Below are 27277 nucleotides of genomic sequence, written 5' to 3' on the forward strand. Positions count from 1 at the left end.
ACCCTTTGGCATGCTTACCATTATCTACCTCCGATCTACCAGAAGTGAGAAGAGTAGACAAATAACTATGAAATCTCACATCACCACAAAGCTTGTAGCTAAATTAGACATTAACATATTCTTGGTCCTCGGAGCCAGAAGAGCCATATGTCTTGACCACTAGACTACTAGTGATGATAATTTGTGATAGAAATATAAAGATCTTATGGAGACTTGTTGTATTCTCCCTAGTCTTGATGACTCCTTCGTATGAGAGTAGTACTATCTGTTGTTGAAGACGGATCCTAGGCGGATACTAGTCTTGTTTTGTTCTTGCCAAGCAGTTATCATCATTTGTTTCATGAAAAGCTAGTTATATGGTGGTTTTCCCAGATAAAAAGTGAATTATTGGCCTTGTCTGTTCTATTCCAAAGCTTCTCTTTTTGCTGAACAATGAAGAGATCGAAATAATGCTTTATAGAACAAGTTGATATATAATATGAGGAGAAATATTTGCCCTGCTGGTAACACCATAAATATTTGACTATTGTTATAAGTTCTCTCCCAAAATTATAATACCTTAAAAAATGTTGCATAACTTGAAACCCGATTTCAGACCGGTATGAGTAATTGGGTAAACAATGGGCAATGGTAAAACGAGTTGGACTATACATCTCTGCATAACAAAAATATCTGCTTGGCAGCATTGGCCTGATGCCGTGCACTTTACTACCAATATAAACACACACATTTTTCCTATGTGTCTCAAAGCACAATACAACCAGTGAATGTTCTTGTGAGCGCTAGACCCTGATGGTCATTTTACTTGTTGATCTGAAGTCACCTAATGGCTCCAAACGACGTATGGTATTCATGAGCCCCTAAAGGACCCTTATGGATAAAATAGTGTTGTGCATGTTAGTATAAATCTTAATGATTGACTATGCATTTGGTAGTAGTAACAATAAGTTTGCAGAATTGTAACCATGAAGCAACTTGTTGTTGCATGTCTCGCTGGATGTTGAGACTAACCCTTCATGTTGAAGGACAAATATGTAGTATTCATGCCACTACATTAATCTAAGTGCAAAGCGCACTGCATAAAACCCCTATCTGTAATGTGTGTAAGCTTTCCCAAATAAATCACCACAATAGCATACATTGGCCACAACTGGATGATTGTGGTTGGGGATTTTATATGTATGCTTTTAGAATATCTCGGCATTAGGGGGAGGAATGCCCATATAGTGTAATGCCTCAATATTCTATTAAACACACAAAAGTCAAACTGAATATGTCGTTCGGTGTGTACTCCTATGTATATGGAGTTTGCCAGAAATCGTTGAGGAGTAACCATATTGGTCTGAATGCTTCTACCTGATGTAGATGTGGATATACCCGGGATTAATATCATATCCACATTTGACTTATTGGCATTTGATCTATTTTCGGGGACGCCTGCGAATATGATCCATCAGCCTGAGTCAAAGCATATGTTCTGATTGCAGATTCACGTGGTCTGTGATAACTCTCCTCCGATTAATTCACCCTGTTGGTGATTTGCCTCACGAAGAGGTTCATCTTGATGATGAAGTTCCTAGCAATGCGCGCAATATCATTGTGCTGGGAATACGGAACAATGAATCTTTCGTTTTGGGAAATGACGAAGATCATTATTAAATGTGGGAGACAAATATGTCGACACTTATCTTGCTCCTCTAGATTGCAAATGGATCCAAAACAAAGTCTTAGGCATGAGTGCTTTAAGCTCTCTTATCGGGTCATTGATAAATGCAATCGAGGCTGAACCAATAATCGTAAAATGAAAGTCACGAGCTTGAAGTTCGGACATTTATGGGCACTATTGAAATAATGTGTGGTGAATGCGATGGTTCAAGTGGTCTTGTGAGAGACCCATCCCACGTATGTGTTGAATAAACACTGTTCCGCTATGTAATATATCTGGCAAATGGCATGAATTAAATTATGCAGTTAATAGGATTCTGAAGATCCGTCATGAGATCCTAGGAGGATCCATATATTTGAATTATAAATATGCAACATATAAATCTCATACCGAATAATACATTCCTGACGAATTAACACTCTTCTATGTAGAGAGAATATCTCCTAGATGAGATTATAGTTCCTTGATGGAACCTTTCCAGAAGAAATAAAGTCTGTGTTGAACACCAAAGTTTGATAATCCCTATAAAGGGATAAAGACCCATACAGACCCGAAAAGGAATAAGATGAGGTACCAAAGGACTTGAAGTTCACCGAATAAACACATGTGCATTCCATGAGTTTTACTCATGGTAATTTCCACTAGATGTGGAATTACGGTATCCTCTAAAGCCCTGATGGCAGAAACCTATAAGGTTTAGGTGTTACTGGCAAAATATCCTCATTGTGCCAGAATGACAGACTATAACGATGTATCTGATCGATGAAAAATCCCCGATGGATTACGATCTTAGATGGACTTTTGTTACATCATCATAGATGTTGCAATGGATGAACGCCTAGAGCGATGTGTCATATTTAGAATATGTACTATTGCAACTATATTATCCCCTAAGTCCTATATAAGGACATGTTACTTGCTTTGCACAACTATGTATAAATTGTGGTGTAAGATAGAAAATGATAGCACCCCAACCTCATTCATTCTCGTTATTCCAGATGAACAATGAGACATATATCTTGAAGAATATGCTTGAGTTATGAGGGATAACGACTTTGACATATGTCATCGTCAGGGGGAGCGAATGCTTATATTGATCACAATCGTGTGACAATAAATGTCATATTCTATGCCCTGAAGGCGTCAGCTTGATGATCAATATGTGAACCTTTATGGAAGTTTCTATCAAATATGTAGATCTAGTCGATCGAACACCACTAGTCGAAGTGGCTTATTTATGTTGATACGTGCACTTACCTCGTGTATCCTAGAAGTGAGTTGAGGTGAAGTTCCTGAAACAATCTTTGCAAGGATATGCAATCTGTTTGCTAAATCTATATGTGCATATACTTCCAGAAGAAAATATTTTGCCATATTGATACAGTTTTGCAAGGATCAGGGGGAGCACATTTCTAAAGTTAGCCTTTGTAGAAGATTCGGTAGAATCTAGATCCCAGAGGATCGAAATCTGTCCCGATGACAACTGTTGTACTCTTTTTCCCTTGGTGAGTTTTCTTGAAGTTTCTCACATGAGGTTTTTAACGAGGCAACAAAGTGCAAATGCGATTTGTATCACCATGCACTCTTTCTCCATATTTTTTCCACTGGGTTTTTTGGAGTTTTAACGAGGCATGTGTTGGTCGCGGTATTCGCCCAAGGGGGAGTGTTGAGAAACCCTAATAAAGGGTTATGTGGGCAAATACCGAATATAGCCCTGAGGGCTATCACGTCTCTATATATAGAACATGTACCCCTCATATGGAATAGAGAAGAGAAAGAGGCCAGAGGCCCAACCCTACATCGTGTCTATTGTGTTTCCTCTGTCGTGCTAATGGGAAGAGAGACGGGTACTCTACAGCTTCTTGCGTCTCTACTGTTGACGGGAGGGAAGGGAGCGGATCTGGTGATCTGTGGTGACGTAGTTCTCAACAAGAGCAACCAGAAGATCCATTGATTTCTTCACCCAAAATGATGCCGCAAGCTAACTGGGTGTCCACGTGGAGATGGGGGGCAACCGCCGGCGGGTACGCTGCGGGCGTGTGGTTTCTCCAGCGTCGGACTGGGCCCATCACGTCTGGGCCTGACCACCGTCTCTCCGTCATGGGCATCTGAAGACACAGATAAACGTCGACGACCAGAAAAGCTGCTTCAAATCAGCGGCGTGTGCACTTTTGGGCCACACATAGGCCCATAGGTATAGCATCTACGTAACATTCTCGTTTCCTTCCTCACGCAAATGCAAACTCACTACCCTTGGGCCGGCCGTGGATGGCCTCCCGCGAGGCTAGTTGGAGAACTAACTGGGCCGACCCACTCAGAGGGTGCTGTTAATCTAGCAACACTCGAGCGAGTCCCCGGAAACCCTAACCCACAAATCACATCACCCCCTATATAAACGACGGTTACCTCCTGTCCTCCGCTGTGCCGCAATCCTACCCTTCCGCCGCCCCGCAGCCACACGAATCGTCAGGTTTGATTGTTCATCCATCGTCTGACGGGTGGAGCTGCACGATGGTCCATTTACGGTCTCCAATCCATTCCCTGTTTTCTCGTCGGATTTTGATTTCGATTCTCACGTTTTCTCCCTTGGTTTTTTTTGTCGCTTCATCTGATTGACTGAAGGCTGTGATGACCAAAAACACCTACCTATTTTCTGACTCCTGACGATAGAAACCAATGGATCCTTCTGAGCCTTTATTAAGATCTCGCTTTTCTGTTTGATTAATCTTCGCTTTTTCTCTGGTTCGGTTGTCATCTGATATTTTTTTACCCCTAAAAATGATGCGCGAGGGTAGGATTTGCTTTGTTGATGGGATGATAAGCCTTGACAGAAACTTCAGTGTTGACCCAAATATCAGACTACAATTATCTGATCGACTCCAAATTCTTGCCTTTTGAACTTGTTCGTAGTATTTATTTTGCTCTTGAAGTCGAACGTTGCCGTTTGTTTTTTGTTTCAACCTGGTATGTGTTTGTGTGTTGTCCGTGCACAATAAGCCGATGCTCTGGATGATGAACACAGGAAGGAAGCATGGTAGTGTGCACGGAGAAGGAGGAGGTCTGCATGTCTGCTCGCTTTGATGCCCTCGGGCTCTGATCTCGCGGGCCTGGATTCGACCTACACGCGCGCTAGCTTAGATTCTCTTGCGAACTGTGACGTCTTTTTGAATGGATTTTAATGAGCGACGATTCAGGCAGCCCCTTTGTCCGATCTCAATGTCAATGGAGGTGTTGCGTTGCTCGGAGAAGAAAATCTTTTGGTCTTCAGATCGGTTGAGGTGGGGAGGTCACTTCCCCCCGTTGAGGCTGGTCTAGTAAATCTTAAGAACATACCCTAACATTATCAATGTTGCTGAGCCTTGTTAGCTGTTTTGTTGTTCGCTGGATCCTTTTGTGCTGGTTTTCGTTGTGGCTGAGGAGAGCTGTTTGGATTGAGATTTTGTGCCGATGGATCATGTTCTTCGTTCCAATTAAGCTAGAGTCTGTATTCATGTTTAGATGAAACCGTACTGATCACAAGAAACTAGTTGAACATCCTAAGTCAATTACTAATGAACTTTGTATAGCTTCGGTAAAATAATGTGCTGATGGTGCAAATCTTCTCCATGAACAAAATATTGAAGGCCAAAATGCATATATAGAAATAGAATTTCAGTTGGCAACGGAAACCTAAAGATTAAACAGAAATCAAATATAAATCTGAAGCTTCAACCGAGATTTCTAAATTCAGCTGATTTTCCATTCTTCAGGCGTCCAACTAAAATTTAATGAACAAGAGTTAGGCAAGGAGGGTTATATCAGAAGTTGCCCTCCACACCACCTTCCGTCGATCATCTGGCAGTCACCAAAAAAAAGAAGAAAATGTTTAGCCCTTCACACCACCTTCCATCGTCGCCACTTGAGAAGAGCTCCTGCTTCTCATGTCTGTGCTGTTGGCAACAGAAGTATAAAAGAAATGGAAGAAAGATTGCTAGTGCTGAAGTCAAAAGAGAAACGTGTTACATGTATGGACAAACTGATTGCAGCATCAGGAGAGTAACCGATATATATGAAGAAGACGCAAACAACAAACTAGCATCTCCAATAACTATCTCAGCTAACACACTCTGCAACTAAAGGCAATATCGCCTGTCTCCATATCCGAAGGAACACAACAACAATAGAAGCATGCAAGAAGAGAGGAAGAAACCTTACGGCTTGTTTCTATTTTCCTTACCCCACTCTCTCTTTTCCCACCCCATATTATATTAATTGGACATATGATTGTGTTTGTATTTCAATGTTTTAGGTTCCGTTTTAGGGGGTGTTTGGTTGCTCCTGCTAAAGTTTAGCCCGGGTCACATCAAGCGTTTGACTTTTAAATAGGAGTATGAAATATAGACCTAACCAACTGGACTAGATTCATCTCGTCTTTTAATCTTCAGCTGACAAATTAGTTTTATAATCCGACTACATTTAATACCCGGAACGGAGGTTCAAAACATTCAATGGGACATGAGCTAAATTTTAGCGGGTGTAACCAAACACCCCCTTAATCTCAACTTCCTGATAAACTTTAGCTATCTACTACTACTCTATAAGACAGCAGTGTGGGCGTCCACACCTGTGTATGCCCCCGCCTCCACCCCACCCACTCTGCGCCATCCGCGCCCCACACATCCCGTCTCCGGCGCCGCCGCTCCCGCAAGTAGACGCCGGACCCATGCCCACCCGCACAACCTGACATCCCCGTTCTCCTCCGAGCGTGCACCGGACGCCTGCCATCTTTGCCTCCCTCCCGTCCGGCCCTCCCCATCGCGAGCGCGCTCTGAATCGTGTCTCCGCCCCCAGCCGCCGCCTTTAATCTCCACACCGAATGCGGAGGGAGCTCCAATCTCCGCTCTTTCTTCCAACGCTTTGCACGAGCCGAGGCCTATCCACCTCTCGCTCGAATTCATCTTCCTCCTCCCTAGATTGCACGCGCTCTCCTGCTCCATGCCGCACATACCCCACGCCGCTGCTAGACCGAGCGATGGGAACCACGGTGATGACTATGTGCAGTCGTTGTTGCTTCTTCCCACCCTATTGCGAGGCATACCATCCGGCGGCGAGGCCCTTTTTGATGGAGCGGTGTGGTAGTCGTGAAGGCCGAGGCTGCATTGCGAGGGCAGTGGAGGAGCTGGGCGACGTGGTCAGACGAAGGCAGGGCAAAGCCACCTCCAGCAGCGACGAGGCTGCATCGCGAGGGCGGTGGAGGAGCTGGGCGACGAGGTCAGACGAAGGCGAGGTGAAGAATCACTGTTGGGCTGCATCGGTCGGCACCCTCTAAGAGAGGAGGATGCATATGATGCGACAGCTTAAGAGCATCGCCTTCGGCTGCTCGTCAGTCTCCAATCCGGTGAGAGCTCCAATTATTGGTCCATTCCCCACTGCTATTGATGATTCGGGTACCCGTATTGGGTGTTTTTTAGATAGCAAACATTTATTTTAGATTGTCATATGACTTGGATTTGTGAAAGCGATAAGAAAAGAAGTAGATTCAACTGAAACTTTTCTAATTTATTTAGTGCTCAATAATATTCCATACTGACGTTACATATTGTCTTTATTAAATAAGAGGTGGTTCATTATCTTGTTTTTTGGTGCGTTTGAGATGTTTATATTGTACTCTATTTTTAAATGTATTAATGTTTTTAGAAATATTATATTTTGCGATGTTTTTATAATAGCCGTGAGATGTTCATGTTCCCTCCTGCTCTTCCATGTATTTGGGTTCATGCTGCTGCTGAAGTCTGTGGCCATGGGGTAGATTATCGTCCTCATGGACCAATTCGCAGAAACTGTATGACAAGAGTCAGGGATGCTCGGGTGTTCTTTAACTAGGCCATGGTGGAGCAACCCATGCTGCCCTTTTTTATCTAGCTTGGCCTCTTTGTCTCGTTCATTGAACGGTGGGTTGTGCCATTCTCGAACTGGGTTCCCTTGCTGCTGTCATTTGAGCAACCATTCAGGTATGCATTTTTGCCATGTTATTTCATCTAAATTAGTTTAGGATTATGATGGTTTTGCTAAAACTCTTCGGTACCATTTTGAATTGATAGAACAGTCTAAGTATAGTATCTGAAAGGGCTTTCGAGATGATGATTTGTAACTTAGCATGAAAATTGTCCTTTTCTTAATAATGATGTCCTGATCTGCCCTTTGGTTGTGAAAAGTGCTCAAGGTTTCAGGGAAAGATTAATGTCAATATACGACCAGCCGGCTTGAAGGACACTGCTTCAATTTGTTGCCAGAAAAGAACAATGGTTTCGTAGCAGATTTTTGTCTAATCCATGTCTAATTTTTAAAATAAGAGTTTGAAAACAGTTTCTCAGCAATAGTTGCAAAGGAAAAGCAGTGACATTAACCACAAACTAACCTTTACTAATTTTGCACTTGGGGATATAATCTAACAATTGTACTTTAGGTGCCCTTGAAACTTTTTACTCCACTTCAGTTTCTTCGGATCAGAGGACATTCAAGCTTCTGAGTAGGTTGAGCTAGACTTCTACAGAGTTGGTGCATTTGATTCTTGAAAGTGGGTCCTAGATACAAATACTCACTAGCATATTCCTTTATGTGATGTACCATAAATATGTATTTGAACATATATAGATGCTATCATTCACCGTCCATACACAGTTGATTATGATTTTGCAGAGACATTTAAAGAATTGAAAACCAAAATTAATACTAAGTTTCTTATCACCAGACTTCTGGTGACAAGTTAGTAATATCTAGCTATCATGTCGCGCGAAGAAGACAGGCAGCATGCCCCGCTCCGACATGCCCAACAGCTGGTATGAGTTGCTGCTCATCTCCGCCACGAACATGCCCATGTTTGACATCTGGTGGCCTCAGTTTTTTACCCTGATATTGTGCTAGCTTTGGTACGATTCTGTCATGATAGGGTTAACTACGGGTTCTACTACTGCTAGATTTGTATGACTGTGTGATATCCAAATTAATACTTTTGTATTATTCCCGTGACAAATTTAAAGTTTGGTGGCCAATTAGGCACTTATGACTTAGCTGAATACTAAATGGAAGGAGAGGTGAATTCCTAGGTTAGCTTTTTTTATCATTTACATAATTTCTTTTCCATCTGTACGAAGAGGGTCAAATAGACTTTTCCCAATATCTAAGGATAGCACAAATTTATATTGGAGTTACGCATGGGGCTTATTTTGGTCATGGATCCAGTGCTGCTCTATGTTTTATACTACCGGAGCAGAGCTCATGTGCCTTACCGCAAGGTAATTAAATTAGACATGCATGGTAAACTGTCAAGTATGTGTTTTTACTGCAAGTGCATGGAGAGCATTAATCAAAGAGCAACACCAAGTACTCTTTCACTATTTTCATTTGTTGTAACATTAGTACTCATTACTAGCATGATGGCAACCTTTGCATCGCACTAAGCAGAAGGCTAGCTAAAACCGTCTCGATCTAGATCTCCCAGTTGCATTCCAATTATTATAAAACTGTCATTTTCTGATTGCTAGATGAGGAGTTTAATGTCGACAGTCATTGGTTCGTTACTGCCAGTAAAAAAGGTATGGTAAAATAAGTCCAAGCCAAATTCACCTGCGTCGACTATATTACGCCTTGTGAGCATGTGATGATGACGAGAACAACAATAACATGCAGGTGCATTAACTCAATCCAAACTCTTGGTGCAATTAACATGTCCATGATTGAATACTTTTGCATGTGTGACAGTGGGGTTCATGTCATCAGTTGCTTGGACAATTATATCATGAGAGTGATTGATGTGTCTTTGCCCTTGCAAGGTCGATTGTCTCCCTATACTGCCATAATTTACCTATTGTCCTTTTTTTGTAGCACTAGACATTTTGAAACTCTAGCACATCACATGAAGGCCATTACATGTCAGTTTATTTCGGATGGCAACCAAGTTTTTGAGGGGGGTGTTTTTTCAAGTCATCGATGTGTAGGGTAGGAATTGGCAAAATGGGTTAGAATTGCGTTAGGAAAAACAGAATCCTATAATTAAGGGCGCATTAATTCCCCCACTCGACCACTCTTGCCAATATTACTAAGTGAAGTTGTGGGCTGCATCTTTTTTCGCTGCTGCCTTTTGGAATTTGTAGCTTTAGTCAATGCTATCTCAACTATGTTCCTATATATCATGTATCTTTTCTTTATCGGCTGGTAACAGGGGTACTTTGCGCATATAATCTTTGCTAACCAACTACAATTTCGGTTGCGTGCAATCAGTACTATTTCGTTCATGAATTCTTATTTTAGTGTCCCACTTCATCAACTTTTATGAATGCTCACACTGAAAATGCTACTCTGCAAAATATAAGTAAAATGTCGCCTTCTGTAGCTATTACTTTTAAGGTGATTGACGTGCATTGGGTTGAGCATTTGTTTCTCGTTTGCTAGCTGCAACTGCAACAATGTTTTTGTTTATTGTTGGGGGCATCCACTTGCACAAGTGTTGGGTGATAGTGATCTTTTGGTGTTGGTTGTTGGTCGAAATGGTAGTAAAGAGCAGATTATCGTGAGTGGATCAATGGAAGTGCTGAAACCTTGTTGGGCAGTTGCTAGATCTGATATGCCAGTGTGGGAGCAACTTTTTAACGTCTCTATTTGCCATTACAACCATTTTAATATGTTCCATCATGGTGACTTCTCGAGAATTTTTGGGATAACATTTGATACAATTGGTTTAGAGGTCGTGACAGACGATGGACATAAACACAGGAGAGGAAGCCATGGTGATATCATATTTTTGACAAGCCCGGGAGAGTTGAGTGTTGCTTTGTACGAGTTGATAAAACATTGAGCCCTACATGTATCTGAAAAACATATATTGGTGATGTATTTGTGAATGTAGGCGACTTCATACTCTTCTAGGCTACTCGGCTACAATGCAGTGTGGAGGCAAGTATCATCAGGGATGACATGGTCCAAACTCCCATATCCATCGGGATTGATGGAGAACATAGTGGTGCCTACCTTGAAGGCTTTCTCCCTGCATGTCTATGACCCAAAAGAGGTGACCATCGCCGGCGTTGACCAAGAAGCAGTGGTGCTCTCCTTGGGGGAGCATATTGGCCATGATTGAGTTCCCAGCACCCTCGACTCATGGACAAAAAACAATGGTAGCCTCCAACACTTCGTAATTTCTATCGATATCGCTAAAAAGATTAGATTAATATACAATTGTTGATATATTTTCCTATCATTTAAAATTCTATATTGATTTTTTAAATAGTTTGTATGATATTATAATATTTGTTCCACATCATATCATTCTATTTAAGTCGACATATTTATAACAATATTACATATTTATAACAATATTATCTACTACTACTCTATAAGACAGCAGTGTGGGCGTCCACACCTGTGTATGCCCCCGCCTCCACCCCACCCACTCTGCGCCATCCGCGCCCCACACATCCCGTCTCCGGCGCCGCCGCTCCCGCAAGTAGACGCCGGACCCATGCCCACCCGCACAACCTGACATCCCCGTTCTCCTCCGAGCGTGCACCGGACGCCTGCCATCTTTGCCTCCCTCCCGTCTGGCCCTCCCCATCGCGAGCGCGCTCTGAATCGTGTCTCCGCCCCCAGCCGCCGCCTTTAATCTCCACACCGAATGCGGAGGGAGCTCCAATCTCCGCTCTTTCTTCCAACGCTTTGCACGAGCCGAGGCCTATCCACCTCTCGCTCGAATTCATCTTCCTCCTCCCTAGATTGCACGCGCTCTCCTGCTCCATGCCGCACATACCCCACGCCGCTGCTAGACCGAGCGATGGGAACCACGGTGATGACTATGTGCAGTCGTTGTTGCTTCTTCCCACCCTATTGCGAGGCATACCATCCGGCGGCGAGGCCCTTTTTGATGGAGCGGTGTGGTAGTCGTGAAGGCCGAGGCTGCATTGCGAGGGCAGTGGAGGAGCTGGGCGACGTGGTCAGACGAAGGCAGGGCAAAGCCACCTCCAGCAGCGACGAGGCTGCATCGCGAGGGCGGTGGAGGAGCTGGGCGACGAGGTCAGACGAAGGCGAGGTGAAGAATCACTGTTGGGCTGCATCGGTCGGCACCCTCTAAGGGAGGAGGATGCATATGATGCGACAGCTTAAGAGCATCGCCTTCGGCTGCTCGTCAGTCTCCAATCCGGTGAGAGCTCCAATTATTGGTCCATTCCCCACTGCTATTGATGATTCGGGTACCCGTATTGGGTGTTTTTTAGATAGCAAACATTTATTTTAGATTGTCATATGACTTGGATTTGTGAAAGCGATAAGAAAAGAAGTAGATTCAACTGAAACTTTTCTAATTTATTTAGTGCTCAATAATATTCCATACTGACGTTACATATTGTCTTTATTAAATAAGAGGTGGTTCATTATCTTGTTTTTTGGTGCGTTTGAGATGTTTATATTGTACTCTATTTTTAAATGTATTAATGTTTTTAGAAATATTATATTTTGCGATGTTTTTATAATAGCCGTGAGATGTTCATGTTCCCTCCTGCTCTTCCATGTATTTGGGTTCATGCTGCTGCTGAAGTCTGTGGCCATGGGGTAGATTATCGTCCTCATGGACCAATTCGTAGAAACTGTATGACAAGAGTCAGGGATGCTCGGGTGTTCTTTAACTAGGCCATGGTGGAGCAACCCATGCTGCCCTTTTTTATCTAGCTTGGCCTCTTTGTCTGGTTCATTGAACGGTGGGTTGTGCCATTCTCGAACTGGGTTCCCTTGCTGCTGTCATTTGAGCAACCATTCAGGTATGCATTTTTGCCATGTTATTTCATCTAAATTAGTTTAGGATTATGATGGTTTTGCTAAAACTCTTCGGTACCATTTTGAATTGATAGAACAGTCTAAGTATAGTATCTGAAAGGGCTTTCGAGATGATGATTTGTAACTTAGCATGAAAATTGTCCTTTTCTTAATAATGATGTCCTGATCTGCCCTTTGGTTGTGAAAAGTGCTCAAGGTTTCAGGGAAAGATTAATGTCAATATACGACCAGCCGGCTTGAAGGACACTGCTTCAATTTGTTGCCAGAAAAGAACAATGGTTTCGTAGCAGATTTTTGTCTAATCCATGTCTAATTTTTAAAATAAGAGTTTGAAAACAGTTTCTCAGCAATAGTTGCAAAGGAAAAGCAGTGACATTAACCACAAACTAACCTTTACTAATTTTGCACTTGGGGATATAATCTAACAATTGTACTTTAGGTGCCCTTGAAACTTTTTACTCCATTTCAGTTTCTTCGGATCAGAGGACATTCAAGCTTCTGAGTAGGTTGAGCTAGACTTCTACAGAGTTGGTGCATTTGATTCTTGAAAGTGGGTCCTAGATACAAATACTCACTAGCATATTCCTTTATGTGATGTACCATAAATATGTATTTGAACATATATAGATGCTATCATTCACCGTCCATACACAGTTGATTATGATTTTGCAGAGACATTTAAAGAATTGAAAACCAAAATTAATACTAAGTTTCTTATCACCAGACTTCTGGTGACAAGTTAGTAATATCTAGCTATCATGTCGCGCGAAGAAGACAGGCAGCATGCCCCGCTCCGACATGCCCAACAGCTGGTATGAGTTGCTGCTCATCTCCGCCACGAACATGCCCATGTTTGACATCTGGTGGCCTCAGTTTTTTACCCTGATATTGTGCTAGCTTTGGTACGATTCTGTCATGATAGGGTTAACTACGGGTTCTACTACTGCTAGATTTGTATGACTGTGTGATATCCAAATTAATACTTTTGTATTATTCCCGTGACAAATTTAAAGTTTGGTGGCCAATTAGGCACTTATGACTTAGCTGAATACTAAATGGAAGGAGAGGTGAATTCCTAGGTTAGCTTTTTTTATCATTTACATAATTTCTTTTCCATCTGTACGAAGAGGGTCAAATAGACTTTTCCCAATATCTAAGGATAGCACAAATTTATATTGGAGTTACGCATGGGGCTTATTTTGGTCATGGATCCAGTGCTGCTCTATGTTTTATACTACCGGAGCAGAGCTCATGTGCCTTACCGCAAGGTAATTAAATTAGACATGCATGGTAAACTGTCAAGTATGTGTTTTTACTGCAAGTGCATGGAGAGCATTAATCAAAGAGCAACACCAAGTACTCTTTCACTATTTTCATTTGTTGTAACATTAGTACTCATTACTAGCATGATGGCAACCTTTGCATCGCACTAAGCAGAAGGCTAGCTAAAACCGTCTCGATCTAGATCTCCCAGTTGCATTCCAATTATTATAAAACTGTCATTTTCTGATTGCTAGATGAGGAGTTTAATGTCGACAGTCATTGGTTCGTTACTGCCAGTAAAAAAGGTATGGTAAAATAAGTCCAAGCCAAATTCACCTGCGTCGACTATATTACGCCTTGTGAGCATGTGATGATGACGAGAACAACAATAACATGCAGGTGCATTAACTCAATCCAAACTCTTGGTGCAATTAACATGTCCATGATTGAATACTTTTGCATGTGTGACAGTGGGGTTCATGTCATCAGTTGCTTGGACAATTATATCATGAGAGTGATTGATGTGTCTTTGCCCTTGCAAGGTCGATTGTCTCCCTATACTGCCATAATTTACCTATTGTCCTTTTTTTGTAGCACTAGACATTTTGAAACTCTAGCACATCACATGAAGGCCATTACATGTCAGTTTATTTCGGATGGCAACCAAGTTTTTGAGGGGGGTGTTTTTTCAAGTCATCGATGTGTAGGGTAGGAATTGGCAAAATGGGTTAGAATTGCGTTAGGAAAAACAGAATCCTATAATTAAGGGCGCATTAATTCCCCCACTCGACCACTCTTGCCAATATTACTAAGTGAAGTTGTGGGCTGCATCTTTTTTCGCTGCTGCCTTTTGGAATTTGTAGCTTTAGTCAATGCTATCTCAACTATGTTCCTATATATCATGTATCTTTTCTTTATCGGCTGGTAACAGGGGTACTTTGCGCATATAATCTTTGCTAACCAACTACAATTTCGGTTGCGTGCAATCAGTACTATTTCGTTCATGAATTCTTATTTTAGTGTCCCACTTCATCAACTTTTATGAATGCTCACACTGAAAATGCTACTCTGCAAAATATAAGTAAAATGTCGCCTTCTGTAGCTATTACTTTTAAGGTGATTGACGTGCATTGGGTTGAGCATTTGTTTCTCGTTTGCTAGCTGCAACTGCAACAATGTTTTTGTTTATTGTTGGGGGCATCCACTTGCACAAGTGTTGGGTGATAGTGATCTTTTGGTGTTGGTTGTTGGTCGAAATGGTAGTAAAGAGCAGATTATCGTGAGTGGATCAATGGAAGTGCTGAAACCTTGTTGGGCAGTTGCTAGATCTGATATGCCAGTGTGGGAGCAACTTTTTAACGTCTCTATTTGCCATTACAACCATTTTAATATGTTCCATCATGGTGACTTCTCGAGAATTTTTGGGATAACATTTGATACAATTGGTTTAGAGGTCGTGACAGACGATGGACATAAACACAGGAGAGGAAGCCATGGTGATATCATATTTTTGACAAGCCCGGGAGAGTTGAGTGTTGCTTTGTACGAGTTGATAAAACATTGAGCCCTACATGTATCTGAAAAACATATATTGGTGATGTATTTGTGAATGTAGGCGACTTCATACTCTTCTAGGCTACTCGGCTACAATGCAGTGTGGAGGCAAGTATCATCAGGGATGACATGGTCCAAACTCCCATATCCATCGGGATTGATGGAGAACATAGTGGTTCCTACCTTGAAGGCTTTCTCCCTGCATGTCTATGACCCAAAAGAGGTGACCATCGCCGGCGTTGACCAAGAAGCAGTGGTGCTCTCCTTGGGGGAGCATATTGGCCATGATTGAGTTCCCAGCACCCTCGACTCATGGACAAAAAACAATGGTAGCCTCCAACACTTCGTAATTTCTATCGATATCGCTAAAAAGATTAGATTAATATACAATTGTTGATATATTTTCCTATCATTTAAAATTCTATATTAATTTTTTAAATAGTTTGTATGATATTATAATATTTGTTCCACATCATATCATTCTATTTAAGTCGACATATTTATAACAATATTACATATTTATAACAATATTATATATTTATAATAATATTACATACTACCCTTGTATGATATTTACAGTGATTTTGTCACACGGATTTTGCATATCATAATGATGTTTGTTGTTCCGTATCTATATTTTATATTAATTTTTAACTTCTGTGACAACATTCTATGACAACGTACGAGCACATCACCAATATGTTCGTTCGGATTTGAAAGTTGATGTTTGTGCTACTTATTTGGTCTAGGAACTAGATTTTTCTACATTAATTCGGATTTAGATTGAGCAATGTTCCTTTGTATATGAACAAAGAAAAATCGTAGCAATGCTCCTTCGGATATGAACAAAGAAAAACCGTAGCAACGCACGGGCACCATACTAGTATATTTATAATAATATTACATACTACCCTTGTATGATATTTACAGTGATTTTGTCACACGGATTTTGCATATCATAATGATGTTTGTTGTTCCGTATCTATATTTTATATTAATTTTTAACTTCTGTGACAACATTCTATGACAACGTACGAGCACATCACCAATATGTTCGATCGGATTTGAAAGTTGATGTTTGTGCTACTTATTTGGTCTAGGAACTAGATTTTTCTACATTAATTCGGATTTAGATTGAGCAATGTTCCTTTGTATATGAACAAAGAAAAATCGTAGCAATGCTCCTTCGGATATGAATAAAGAAAAACCGTAGCAACGCACGGGCACCATACTAGTATAAATTGAAGAGCTAAAGTTTAGCTCATTGGATGTTTGCTCATTGGATGTTTGGACTACTCTAATAAAATTTAGCATATTGGAATAAAAAGACACATGCCTCTAATGCGGAGAGAGAATACGGTTAGATGGTATGGTTGGAAAATAAGATTCCCTAGCCCATGTTTAGCTTCTTTTAGCACCCCTTAAGCAGTTTATGAGATAATATGTGATAAATTTTATCATATCACCATTAGCTCTCCTGTTTAAATCATCAAATGGCTAAAAGTAGCTAAAAAAGCTGCTAAAGTTTATCTTTTTAAATTGAAACATGGTCTTAAGCTTTAGAACTTGCAAAAAAACACTATCTTAGCTCTCTATTTGCGTTAGTATTTCATTAAAGTTTCGTACATGGATACAAACATTCCCCTATAATATTTCGGGCTTTCAAACCCACCGAAGCCATAATTTGTCCTGACGGTCTGCACAGACTTGAATTGTGTTCTCGTTGAGCTTTTAACATCTAAACAAACTTCGCTCATCTTTATATGTTCGGTAGACGGTAGCCCAACGACGAGTGAAAGGAATGAACCTGCAGCGTATATGGATTTGTTTTTGGCTGCATGTGTATGGCATGAGATTCCTGCGTTGCGTGTGTGTGTATATAATAATTAAGCAAAAAAAGGCACCACCAGACACCAGTCCACCAGCTCTTGCTTGTATTCTTCTCGCCGAGCTGCGTTGACACCCTCGCCATGAGCTCAGGGACGACGACAACGGAGGAGGAGAGCGGCAAGGGGCCGCCGCCGCAGCACCAGCACCACTTCGTGCTGGTGCACGGCGCCTGCCACGGCGCGTGGTGCTGGTACAAGGTGGCCACGCTCCTGGCCTCCGCGGGCCACCGCGTCACGGCGCTCGACATGGCGGGGTGCGGCGCCAGCCCCGTGCGCGGCGAGGACGTGGCGTCCTTCGAGGACTACAGCCGCCCGCTCCTGGACGCGGTGGGAGCGCTTCCGCCCGGGGAGCGAGCGGTCCTCGTCGGCCATAGCTTCGGCGGCCAGAGCCTCGCGCTGGCCATGGAGAGGTACCCTGAACGAGTCGCCGTCGCGGTGTTCGTCTCGGCCGCCATGCCCGCCGCCGGCAAGCCCATGGCGCTCGTCTTGCAAGAGGTACGCCTCCGATCCGTGTTCCATTGTTCTTGCCCTTTTGTTTATTTTTCACCCTTTCGTCTTTTGAATGAAGAATATAATAGTCATGTCCTTTCTTTGTTGAGTTTTTTTTATTTAGTGTCTTTAGTTTTGGTGGTGTGCTCACTTATACCTTTAGTCGTGTTTTTTCTCAGCTGTACACTTCTGTTCTATAGTATTAGAAGGGCACAGTTGAGAAAAAACACGACTAAGGGTATAATTGAGCACACCACCAAAACAAAACTAAGGACGTTGCTTGATCGAGCTGCTTAACCATTACTGTGCCAGTTTTCGCGAGAAATAGGGCCAGATTTTTACATGGACTGCATATACAGCACCGGCAGCGAACCTGAGCATCCGGTGGAGACACTTCTGCTAGGGCCAGAGTACTTGGCCAAGAGACTGTACCAGCTCAGCCCTCCTGAGGTCGGTTATATACTCACTCATAGGTGACTGGCAAACAATGGCGACAGCGACACGGCAGCTGGTTCCTACAATACCTGACGGGTGCAGGTGCGATGCGTGCAGGACCTGACCTTGGCAATGGCGATGGTGAGGCCGTCTCGATGGTTCGAGGACGACGCGACGCTGAGGAGGGATGACGGGCTGACGGCGGGCAGGTACGGCGCCGTTAGGCGGGTGTGCGTCGTTGCCGAGGACGACGCGTCGTGGTCGGCGGAGTTCCAGCGGCGCATGGCCTCGTGGAGCCCCGGCGCCGAGGTGAGGGGCCTGCGGGGAGCCGACCATATGCCCATGCTCTCCAAGCCAGCGGACCTCTCGGACATGCTTGTTGAGGTAGCCAACAAGTACAGTTCCGATTTGGAGGACCCTGCCTGATCGTAGTAGGATCAGCGACGTATGGTTTCTGAATCGGTGGTGATCGGGAAGATGTTCAAATCTTATTGCATCCACACCATCACCATGAAATTATTAAGATGTACAATCTGACTTTTTGATATGGTAGGGCTTCATTTTGAAACCCACAGGCTTCTAAATTCCATAATCAGGTAGGATAATGGAACTAGCTTCATTCTATACATCAGATGACTATTATGCCTCTTACTTTTCTCTATAGCAAAGAAAAATCTAAGAATGGAAACATTATACTGATTTTATTAATAATAAATGTTTATCTCAGTTTTTATAATCTATGGATCCAAACAGTCTCAGTTTCAAGCAGACTAGCTTTTAAAAGTTAGGGCGTTAGAATTTCACAGGATCAATATAGTGATTTTACAGGATTTAGTTTAAAAGGACAGAAAAAAACGTAGGATTCAGGAAATAATCATTCAATCCAAAAGGAGCCCTTAACTTGCACGATGTGTATCGAAAGACCAGAAATGCCTGCCGCTCGACACGTGCATTTACCTGGTAATAATAATAAAAGTCATGAAACCTGCCAAGACGTGATAACCCATAGCTCAAGTACCTACTGGATAAGAACATGCTGTCCCCCAGATTCAGCAAACTATCAGCTAGGTTTTTGCTAGCACAGCATTTCAGAAAGACTACAGCATACAATCTAACTGCCATCCAGGTCCGGCAACAAATGATGGAAAAATTATGACTGCCATTAAACATACGCCATCTGAGTGGCATACATTGTTACTCGTACTAGCTGTAGTAGTAGATATATAACATGAATTCAGCCGGAAAAAAAATATTCGTAACACGATCCCAACAAAACTGCCGGCTGCTTTTGACTTCCGTCATGTATGCTGTGTTACGATCACTATGTTAGTTTTACTCAGCCTTGTTTGAGACGCCAACGAATACCCCGACCACCAGATTAGGCAATTGGGCAAAAGAATAAGAAACGATAAAACAGCTATTTTCTATGTAAGGCTTTACATGTATGCAATCAGATCTCTAGGGATTGTATGCACTTCACGAGTGACCTTATGGTCTCCATTCCCCTCCATTATCCAGGGTGTGCAAAAAGTTTTCGTCATGTTATCCTGACAGCTCCATGATCCAACAAGAACTTACTCAACTCCAGCCTTGCACCCTATCCTGCAAATAAGTATCAGGTTATATTCACTGCTTTGAACGTGAACTAGCATGCACAAAAAAAACATATAACTTCAGGTTTGAAGAGAAGGTAGGCCTCGGTGCATAGACATCTAGAAATGCAAATCTTCGGCGATCAACTCAGATTGCCAATTTGTGTAACCTCTAATGGTTTGCCAAAACCCATGAGAGGAGCTTACGAGCATGAATCATCCAGTTGATTTTAGCAGGTTCCCAAACCTCGTATGGACTGCAGGATCCAATGGAACTGCAACCTCTTCCAGACACAAGTGTACAACAGCATGCGGAAAGAAAACATACATTAACAAGAAAAAAAAGGGGGATAAAGTATCGATTCTAACCAGTCTGAGATGTATTCATAAACCACAAATGTCACTGCACCAGCAGGGGCCGATTTCACTAAAGAGGGGAAAAGGCCCTTATAAAGGCCTCCAAATCCCTCCTTTACGACAATCTCCTTTAAGGCATGGTACATGCCCTTGTATGTACTGCTCTCAATTGGAGCACCATACCTTGGATGTCGTTTTAGTCCTTCAATCTGCATTATGGCAGAGAAAACCTGATCATCCCATGGCTAACAATCTAAAGATAAATACAGCTAGAGTATAACAAAAGATATGAAATCTATTATGATCCATGACTCATTCTCAAGCAATTCATTGCCAAACTAAATGGGCATTTGTGCCTAGAGGCACCAAGGTCAACTGATTCACCAATGAAGTGGTATACCACTATACCATATACCACGTACTGCCATACTGGCAAGTGGCAACAAGCAAATACAATGATATGGTAATAAATGTCTTCAGTAAGTCAGCAAAAAAAAACTGACACAAAACAATGCCCAGTGAACAAAACAGACTACTATCATTAACTCAAAAAGGTGCAGATATTATATACAAATAATTTCAAGTAGCGTGTGGAGCAACCAAAGGGAGTGGAGGTGGAGCTAAAGATACTTAGCCTTGAATAGGAATGTATGAAAAAACAGATATCCACGTGCCTGAGCCTTGACTTAGCTACTAATGGGTTTTAATTCTAGCCTAGCCCAACTTACTTGGGACTAAAAGGTTTTGTTGTTGTTATTGTTGTGTGACATAAATGATTAAATGACTTAAGGACAAAATCATAGTTTATAAGGCCAATATCAGAGGAAGTTTCATCAGAGTTTAATTCACATTTAATAGGCTGCCGTATACACATTTTTGATGATGTGGCAAGGTTTTAAAGAAGAAAGAGATGGTGTGACATGAGTTTCATATAGATGAAACTCTCGACTCACTTACCACCTTTAGATGAGTCATAGAATTAAAAAAACTCGGCCGGAAGGGAAAGAACGCTCTCTCGGGATTATATTAAGATGATACCGAAACATGGTCCCGGCCGAGAAAACCCCCGAACCCTGGCCCTCCATCACTAACGGGCCGATCAACTGCCCGCTCTGCAACGTCCCAGCTGGAGGGTGGCGCGCAGGATATGGATCCCTGAGAGCGAGCGGGACATAGCGAGGAGATTTTTTTAACCAAGCCCGAAATTCGTCCCCGAGGGGGATCGAACCCGGGACCTAGAGGTGCTACTCGGAAGCCATAACCATTACACTAGAGGCCCTTTCGCAGATGAGTCATAGAATTAAATGCCTATGAAACAAAAGAATAAAATTATGCATTGAGAGTGATGGCTTCATCCACGTCTCGTTTTGTTCTACATACTTGAAAACTATGAAACTCTTCAGAATGACCTAACATATACACATTCGCGCCATCGCACGAGCAATTAAAAAAGAAGCGGCCCAACTTCATCCTGCGTCAAGGTTGAAGTTGCACTGTTGGGCGTGACCAAAAGAGATCCAAATACTGGTGATGAGTTTGTCTAATGTAGAGGGTGCATGAAAAAGTTCTTGTTCTGTTTTAAGACAGAAAGAACTAGTTAAAATTTAGTAAAGAAATGGTATATCCCTGATTAATTTAGTAATGAAAAGTTATATCCAGCAACTGCCTTTATGTAGTTACTTACGAAATGTTAACTGGCCTGGTGGAGCATGGTGTGTTAGGAAACCCTTTATGTACATATTAGTAGAGTCCTTTATATAGCCCCATGGGTGCAATGTATTGTACAGTACATGAGTGCATATAAAAAAGGACTCTAGTAATGTATATATAAAGGACTTACTACTAAGTAGTTACAACAGACAGACAGCCACGGAATGATAAACCACAATGACTGCCTCAAAGCTATAGCTATGCAGATGCAGCATCAAGTTATTTGCCTATTTCTAAATACCACGAAGCAGAAATCAGTTGCTTTCGAGACAAGAAAATCACCTGGAACCTTTTCTTTACAACATCAAGTGGGTGGCATGCAGCCTTTGAAAATGTCCCAGCTGCAAACCCACAAAGAAATAGCTGGAAACTTGATACTGAATCATCCTCGCTTCCAAAGCTAAGATGTGAATATTTATATCTGTTCCATGTCTGTGGCAGAAAATATAGTCAGGAAGAGTAAACTTCACCAGCATTCATAAGTATTTCATATCCTTGGCAATCATGTATTCAACATAGAATCAACTCTCTACTTATATAAGTATGCAATGTGCAAAAACTGTGAGTTTAATGTCATTACCATCATCGAACGTTTGAAAGTGTCGTATGAACCAAACTGCAAACCGGCATATGGTATGATTTCAACAAGAGTTGGAGATAGACCAGAATAAAGCCCTTGAACACCACGAGTTTTAATTATATCAATAAACGCAGACCTCATATTGGGGTAAACCTGCAGAGAAAAGTACAACTCTGTGAATCAGCAAACCCTTAACAAAGATTGCTGAAAACATTGACACGAAATGGTAGAAGAAACCCTCAACAAAGAATTGCATGCATAATGGCATCTATTAATAAGAAGCAAACTAATACAGAACATTTTCACATATTTGCAGTGATGGGACAAAAAATCTTCCAGGAACTACATCAGTCTCAAAGTTAAAACATCAGGTTTTTAAGAATATGAGCAGTCCCAAAACCAAGCTAACAGAGTCATAACTAAAGGACAAGTTTATGATTTATTCTTGAGACAGGGTATAGGAAGTTCAATACTTCAATTTAAAGTCCAGCACCTTGTTTGGCAAAGGGGATAGGAAATCAATAAGAGACTAGTTTAAGTAATTATGAAGATCAGTATGCATCCGTTCATCTTCAGAGAAATAACCTTCCAATTACTACCCTATCAGTTCGAAATACTGGTTGTTGGACCTGCAAATTTCCTGATTCCCTTCCTGTTGAAATCCCACATACACACACTAGCAACAAAGTGACTTTAATCACAATGCCTCTAACCCTAAGGTCGTCACCACTCCAATTAATTACACACAACTAAAATGCTACAAGTGTTCAAAAACAATAACAGTTATGTAGATTGTAGACCAAAGGTAATATCAGACTTACCTTTGGTTCACCCTGAGATGCAAGAATAGTCCTCAGAAGGTCAAATGGATATGACCCTATAGTTGCTGTGCACCCTGCTATAGCTCCACTTACATAAGATAAGTAAGGGCTCAAATCCAAATGATCCTCTGACAGAGAAAAGGACCAATAGATCAAATAAGGTTGTAGGTATGCATATACTCACAATAGTGCTTCAGTTTTGAACAATATGTGTGATTTTTTTAATATGACAATGAAATGAGTTACATCAGCTAATCAGCTTTGAAGGTACCATATTCAAAAAGCATCAGTTATAAAGAGACAAGTTTGGGGAAATGTTCAAACCATTCAACTAACACCAAATTGTGTGCACCACTGATCTGAATCACCATCATTAAAGTTAAAAAAGGTTATGGTCATGGCACTGCCAACTATAATGAACACAACCACATCAAAACACTACTCCTATGGCAGTCAACAGTTTGATACATGAGCCAACAACTCCAAAGTTAGTTGTGTACTACAAAATCATCCATGATTTGATCATAAATAAAAAAGACCATCAAAGATTCCAAAAGGTGGAATGTGGGACAATCCAAGAGAATGCCACTAGAGAACTGAATAAAAAACAGTTAAAATGGAATTGTAAGTTTGTAACTGCCATTTTGTCAGAGAAAACAAAAAATTGAAAATAGGATCCCTTAGAAAACCTAAATGAAAAAATGGCACATTCATTGGAACTTAAGTCATGGGAGCAACACAATGCCAAAGGAGCACCATGGTTAAGCTTAAGTGTACTCTTTTTCTCTATGGTGGCACACGTTCTGGCATTAGTGATATGATGCCCAAGTAGTAAGATTTAGCAAGTTTTGCACACAATGCAGTCACTAAAAGAAAGAAAACTATTGTGAGCCTTATCGTTAGGTTTGACCGTTTGAGTAACGACTGTTACAACTTACAAATAATACAGTATAAAGCAACAAATAACATTGTATGGTTGCCTTATGCAGACAAGGTACCTGTTCTAGATGAACCAGAAGCAAATGTTTTTAGTTTGTGTAGAACAGTGAATTGTATAGCTGTATATGGCATATACATAAACAGAGCCGGTACATTTCCTCTCCAAAATCCCTGAAATTTAACAATCTTGCATGGTAAGAACATATATGAAGATGAATATACTAACATGAGCAAGGCAATAAACACCTCACTTAGTACAGATCACAAGAAAGGCAAGAAACATAACAAAGACCGGACACAAAGCTATAGTGAGGCATAGTGTAACCGGTGACCTAGGGTATGCTTTGTCTCCATGAGTAACACCTCACTTATTTTGCATGTGATATATTAACATTACATGTCATCTTCTTTAGAGGCATAAATGTGACATCATGGTTTTAGCATCATTTGAATTTAGGAACAAAACGTAAATATCATTATATGTGTAACATAAGGACACAACTAGTATAATGCTCGTGCGTTGCGACGGTACAACAATCAATTTGATGGTATAGTGCAACAATTGTATGACACCCGAGGGTCCAGTGGCAAGCTAGTATGATAGACTCTCCCCATAAAAAATAAATTTAAAATTAAAGTGGACCCTCTCCATAAAAAATAAAATTAAAGTGGACTTATAGCCCACATACCGGATATTGAACTGTAGATACTGCACTTGATCTTAGCCAAAAAAAACCGAAAAAGGTATGAGTTGAAAAAGAGACCTATCCCTTTTTTATAACTCACTCGGTCGCTCGTCGTCCTTCAGCTAGCGAGGTGGTACTAACCGAGAGCGATGTGTATGTTGGGCTTGGGTGTTTTATCATGGTCTATCTAAGAAGTAACGACTTGTTTGTTAAGTGAAACGTGGGGAGAGAACTGATCTACTCAACGCGTTTCGCGCGTGGCGCACGACGCACGAAACTGATGCTTTAAAGGAGCAGAGATATGTATTCTACAAGGTTATCTAGTCGTCCAAATAATCACAATTAGTCAGGCTTATCGGTGCCATGGCAGTCAGTTATGCACTACGATTAGTCAAAATTAGTCGAGCTCATCAGTGCCATGGCATCTAGGTTCGATTAGAATATTTGAAAACATTGATACTCTACAGCGAAATGTAAATAAGTCATGACCCTATTTTTACTGCCACAACTTTGACGACTTGCTTGTTGAGAGCCAAGCAAGCTTCATTAGAGATATTGATATGTCCATGTCTGTGGATGAAATTCCACCAACGGTGTCTAAAAAAGTAGATGGGAATGTCAAAGACTGAAAGTTGTGGAAAATCCAAACGCATTTCTGATAAAAAAAGATCAAATAGACACGAATTACTAGGAAAATCAGAATTCTTCCAGTTGCAGACTATAGGGCAGGACTCTACCCAGCAAGAAGACACAGTGCAAGTGCAAAAGTACCAGCATCCTGTACAATGCTGTTTAGTTTAGCCTATTATATAGAGACATGCAAGTGCAAGAGCAAGAATATCTGTATTAGTCTGTTTCCCAATAGCTCAATATGGCATAAGCCAAGAAGTGTTGAAAGCAAGGAACATACCGGTAAACCTTCCTCTCTGAGAATATCTTTGGTTGCTTGCAGAAGCCCAGTGTATTTGGAAGGTCCATACACATCCCTTCGAAGAATACCCCACGAGGTTGTGGGTTCTAACTGAACCTGCAGAGAACATTAAAGAAGCTTCTGTAACATCCAAAACGGATATGGCTTACCGATAGAAGCACGATCCCAAATAAATTTTGGCATTTGATAAGCTCACTACATTGCACTTCCCCTTACGCTCATTACATTGCACTTCCCCTTACAGAAATCCCTGACCTTAGTTTCAGAAAACCAACAACATTTCCAACCATCCAAACTCAGTAGAACTCTCATCAACATTTCTGCCCAGACAAGCTAAAGGATAAAGGAAATAAGCTAAAACAGGCAACATCGTCCTAAGCCAATAACCCAATAGTCAACATGCCTAGCAGTCTCTTGACTTTAAATACTACCTATACCTAGTCCATTTCCAAATTGATCGAACCAAGTAGCCACCCCACGCTTAAACCACAAATAAACAGAGACGCAGGCACTAATAGACCCTACAAACCGCGAATTCCTGCATATACGCAATGCAAGCGCGAATCAAACGAGCTACATGGCTACCTGGAAGCGGATTTTGATGACGTCGAGGGGGGAGGTGACGGTGCGGGAGATGCCGCCGGAGATGGCGCCCGCGAGAGAGTCCACCAGCGCCCTCCGCATCTGCGACGGCTCCTCCCCGGAGCCCATCGGCGGCGGCGGCGGCGGCGAGGCGAGACGGGGTCACGGCTCACGGGGGGCGAGAAAGTATGACAGATATAAGGTGTGGTGGTTTGGCTCCTGGAAAAGAGGCGATTTGTTTTCTCGTGCGGACGGGGGTCGGGGGCCGACGCCGACGCGTCGAGCAGGGGCAGAGGCGCAGCGCAACCGCTTCTTGAGAGCCCTTTTTACGAGACGCGGGCGAGGGCGCCGACGACTTTTGTTTTGATGTTGCTGCCGTTGCCACGTTGGACACGAGGACCGGAGGTCGACACTTCAACGAGGAGGGCCTCTCCTTTCGGCTTTCCGTTCCACGTTCCGGCCTTTTAATTCTGGCCCTGCTACAGGAATCTGGTGTGCTTGCTTTTTGGTCAAAATTGCTCCATCCTCTCTTGAGAAACATCACACAGCTCGTGCGAGTAGGAGAAAATTGTAGAACTGGGACTCCAAACAACACGCTTCGCAGTTTTGGCGTCTAAATTGTCCACTTCGTAAAAACAACACTCGTAACATTTTTTGATTGATTTCAATTATTTCAATTATTTTTCTTATTTTCTGTTTCTTTCTTGTATTTGGAGACTAGAAGGATAACCTTGCCCTTAAAGTATTTTTACGTGCCAATGGAGCTCGCCCGGCTCCCGTGGTGGCCCCGTGGTGGCCCAAAGCTGGCGGTGCCAGCCGCCAATCCTTAGAGTTGATTTGGTGCGCAGGGATCACGGGAAGATTGGAGAGGATTGAGGGGGAAATTAGTTCATTTCCTCCTCAATCCCCTCCAACCCTCCTGTGATCCCCTGTCACCAAATCAGTCATTATGGATTTTTGGTGGTTTGATTGTGGATTTTGAT

At 42.0% G+C, this 27277-nt stretch overlaps 3 protein-coding genes, 4 non-coding genes and 1 pseudogene across 9 annotated transcripts; 6 read left to right on the forward strand and 2 right to left on the reverse strand.

Annotated features, from left to right (window-relative positions):
* The first annotated feature begins 4039 nt into the window (after positions 1–4039).
* LOC103636316 (uncharacterized) lies at positions 4040–5939 on the forward strand. The gene is made up of 2 exons (NM_001326434.1): positions 4040–4136; positions 5416–5939. Exon 2 carries the CDS (start codon positions 5528–5530, stop codon positions 5780–5782), a length of 255 nt encoding a protein of 84 aa, NP_001313363.1. The 5' UTR covers positions 4040–4136; positions 5416–5527; the 3' UTR covers positions 5783–5939.
* LOC111589997 (small nucleolar RNA R41) lies at positions 4283–4363 on the forward strand. The gene has a single exon (XR_004852294.1). It is a non-coding gene; the product is annotated as a small nucleolar RNA R41 (small nucleolar RNA).
* Positions 4471–4545, forward strand: LOC111590027 (small nucleolar RNA Z155). The gene has a single exon (XR_004852320.1). It is a non-coding gene; the product is annotated as a small nucleolar RNA Z155 (small nucleolar RNA).
* Positions 4685–4792, forward strand: LOC111590048 (small nucleolar RNA snoR100). Its single transcript, XR_004852338.1, has one exon. It is a non-coding gene; the product is annotated as a small nucleolar RNA snoR100 (small nucleolar RNA).
* On the forward strand, positions 4859–4998 carry LOC111590051 (small nucleolar RNA snoR77). Its single transcript, XR_004852341.1, has one exon. It is a non-coding gene; the product is annotated as a small nucleolar RNA snoR77 (small nucleolar RNA).
* Positions 5940–17237: 11298 nt separating the features above from the next.
* Positions 17238–18708, forward strand: LOC100382663 (methyl esterase 10). Its single transcript, NM_001175387.1, has 3 exons — positions 17238–17667; positions 17974–18111; positions 18214–18708. The coding sequence occupies exons 1-3, from the start codon at positions 17254–17256 to the stop codon at positions 18520–18522; spliced, it is 861 nt and encodes a 286-aa protein (NP_001168858.1). The 5' UTR covers positions 17238–17253; the 3' UTR covers positions 18523–18708.
* Positions 18709–19237: 529 nt separating this feature from the next.
* On the reverse strand, positions 19238–26772 carry LOC100194395 (mitochondrial thiamine diphosphate carrier 1). 3 transcript variants are annotated; one of them, NM_001139426.1, is made up of 8 exons: positions 26298–26508; positions 25692–25808; positions 24155–24266; positions 23157–23284; positions 22336–22488; positions 22038–22187; positions 20058–20254; positions 19238–19698 (listed from the first exon to the last, which is right to left on the reverse strand). In NM_001139426.1, the coding sequence occupies exons 1-8, from the start codon at positions 26421–26423 to the stop codon at positions 19671–19673; spliced, it is 1011 nt and encodes a 336-aa protein (NP_001132898.1). In that variant the 5' UTR covers positions 26424–26508; the 3' UTR covers positions 19238–19670. The 3 variants fall into 3 exon arrangements, 2 of the variants coding, with proteins under 2 accessions (NP_001132898.1, XP_008654450.1); XR_004851741.1 differs by having other exon boundaries at positions 19239–19698; positions 19896–20254; positions 26298–26772; XM_008656228.3 differs by having other exon boundaries at positions 19239–19693; positions 26298–26772.
* LOC111590078 (uncharacterized) lies at positions 24619–24843 on the reverse strand (annotated as a pseudogene).
* Positions 26773–27277: the final 505 nt, after the last annotated feature.

Source organism: Zea mays, chromosome 8, assembly GCF_902167145.1.
Source record: "Zea mays cultivar B73 chromosome 8, Zm-B73-REFERENCE-NAM-5.0, whole genome shotgun sequence".
NCBI lineage: Eukaryota > Viridiplantae > Streptophyta > Magnoliopsida > Poales > Poaceae > Zea > Zea mays.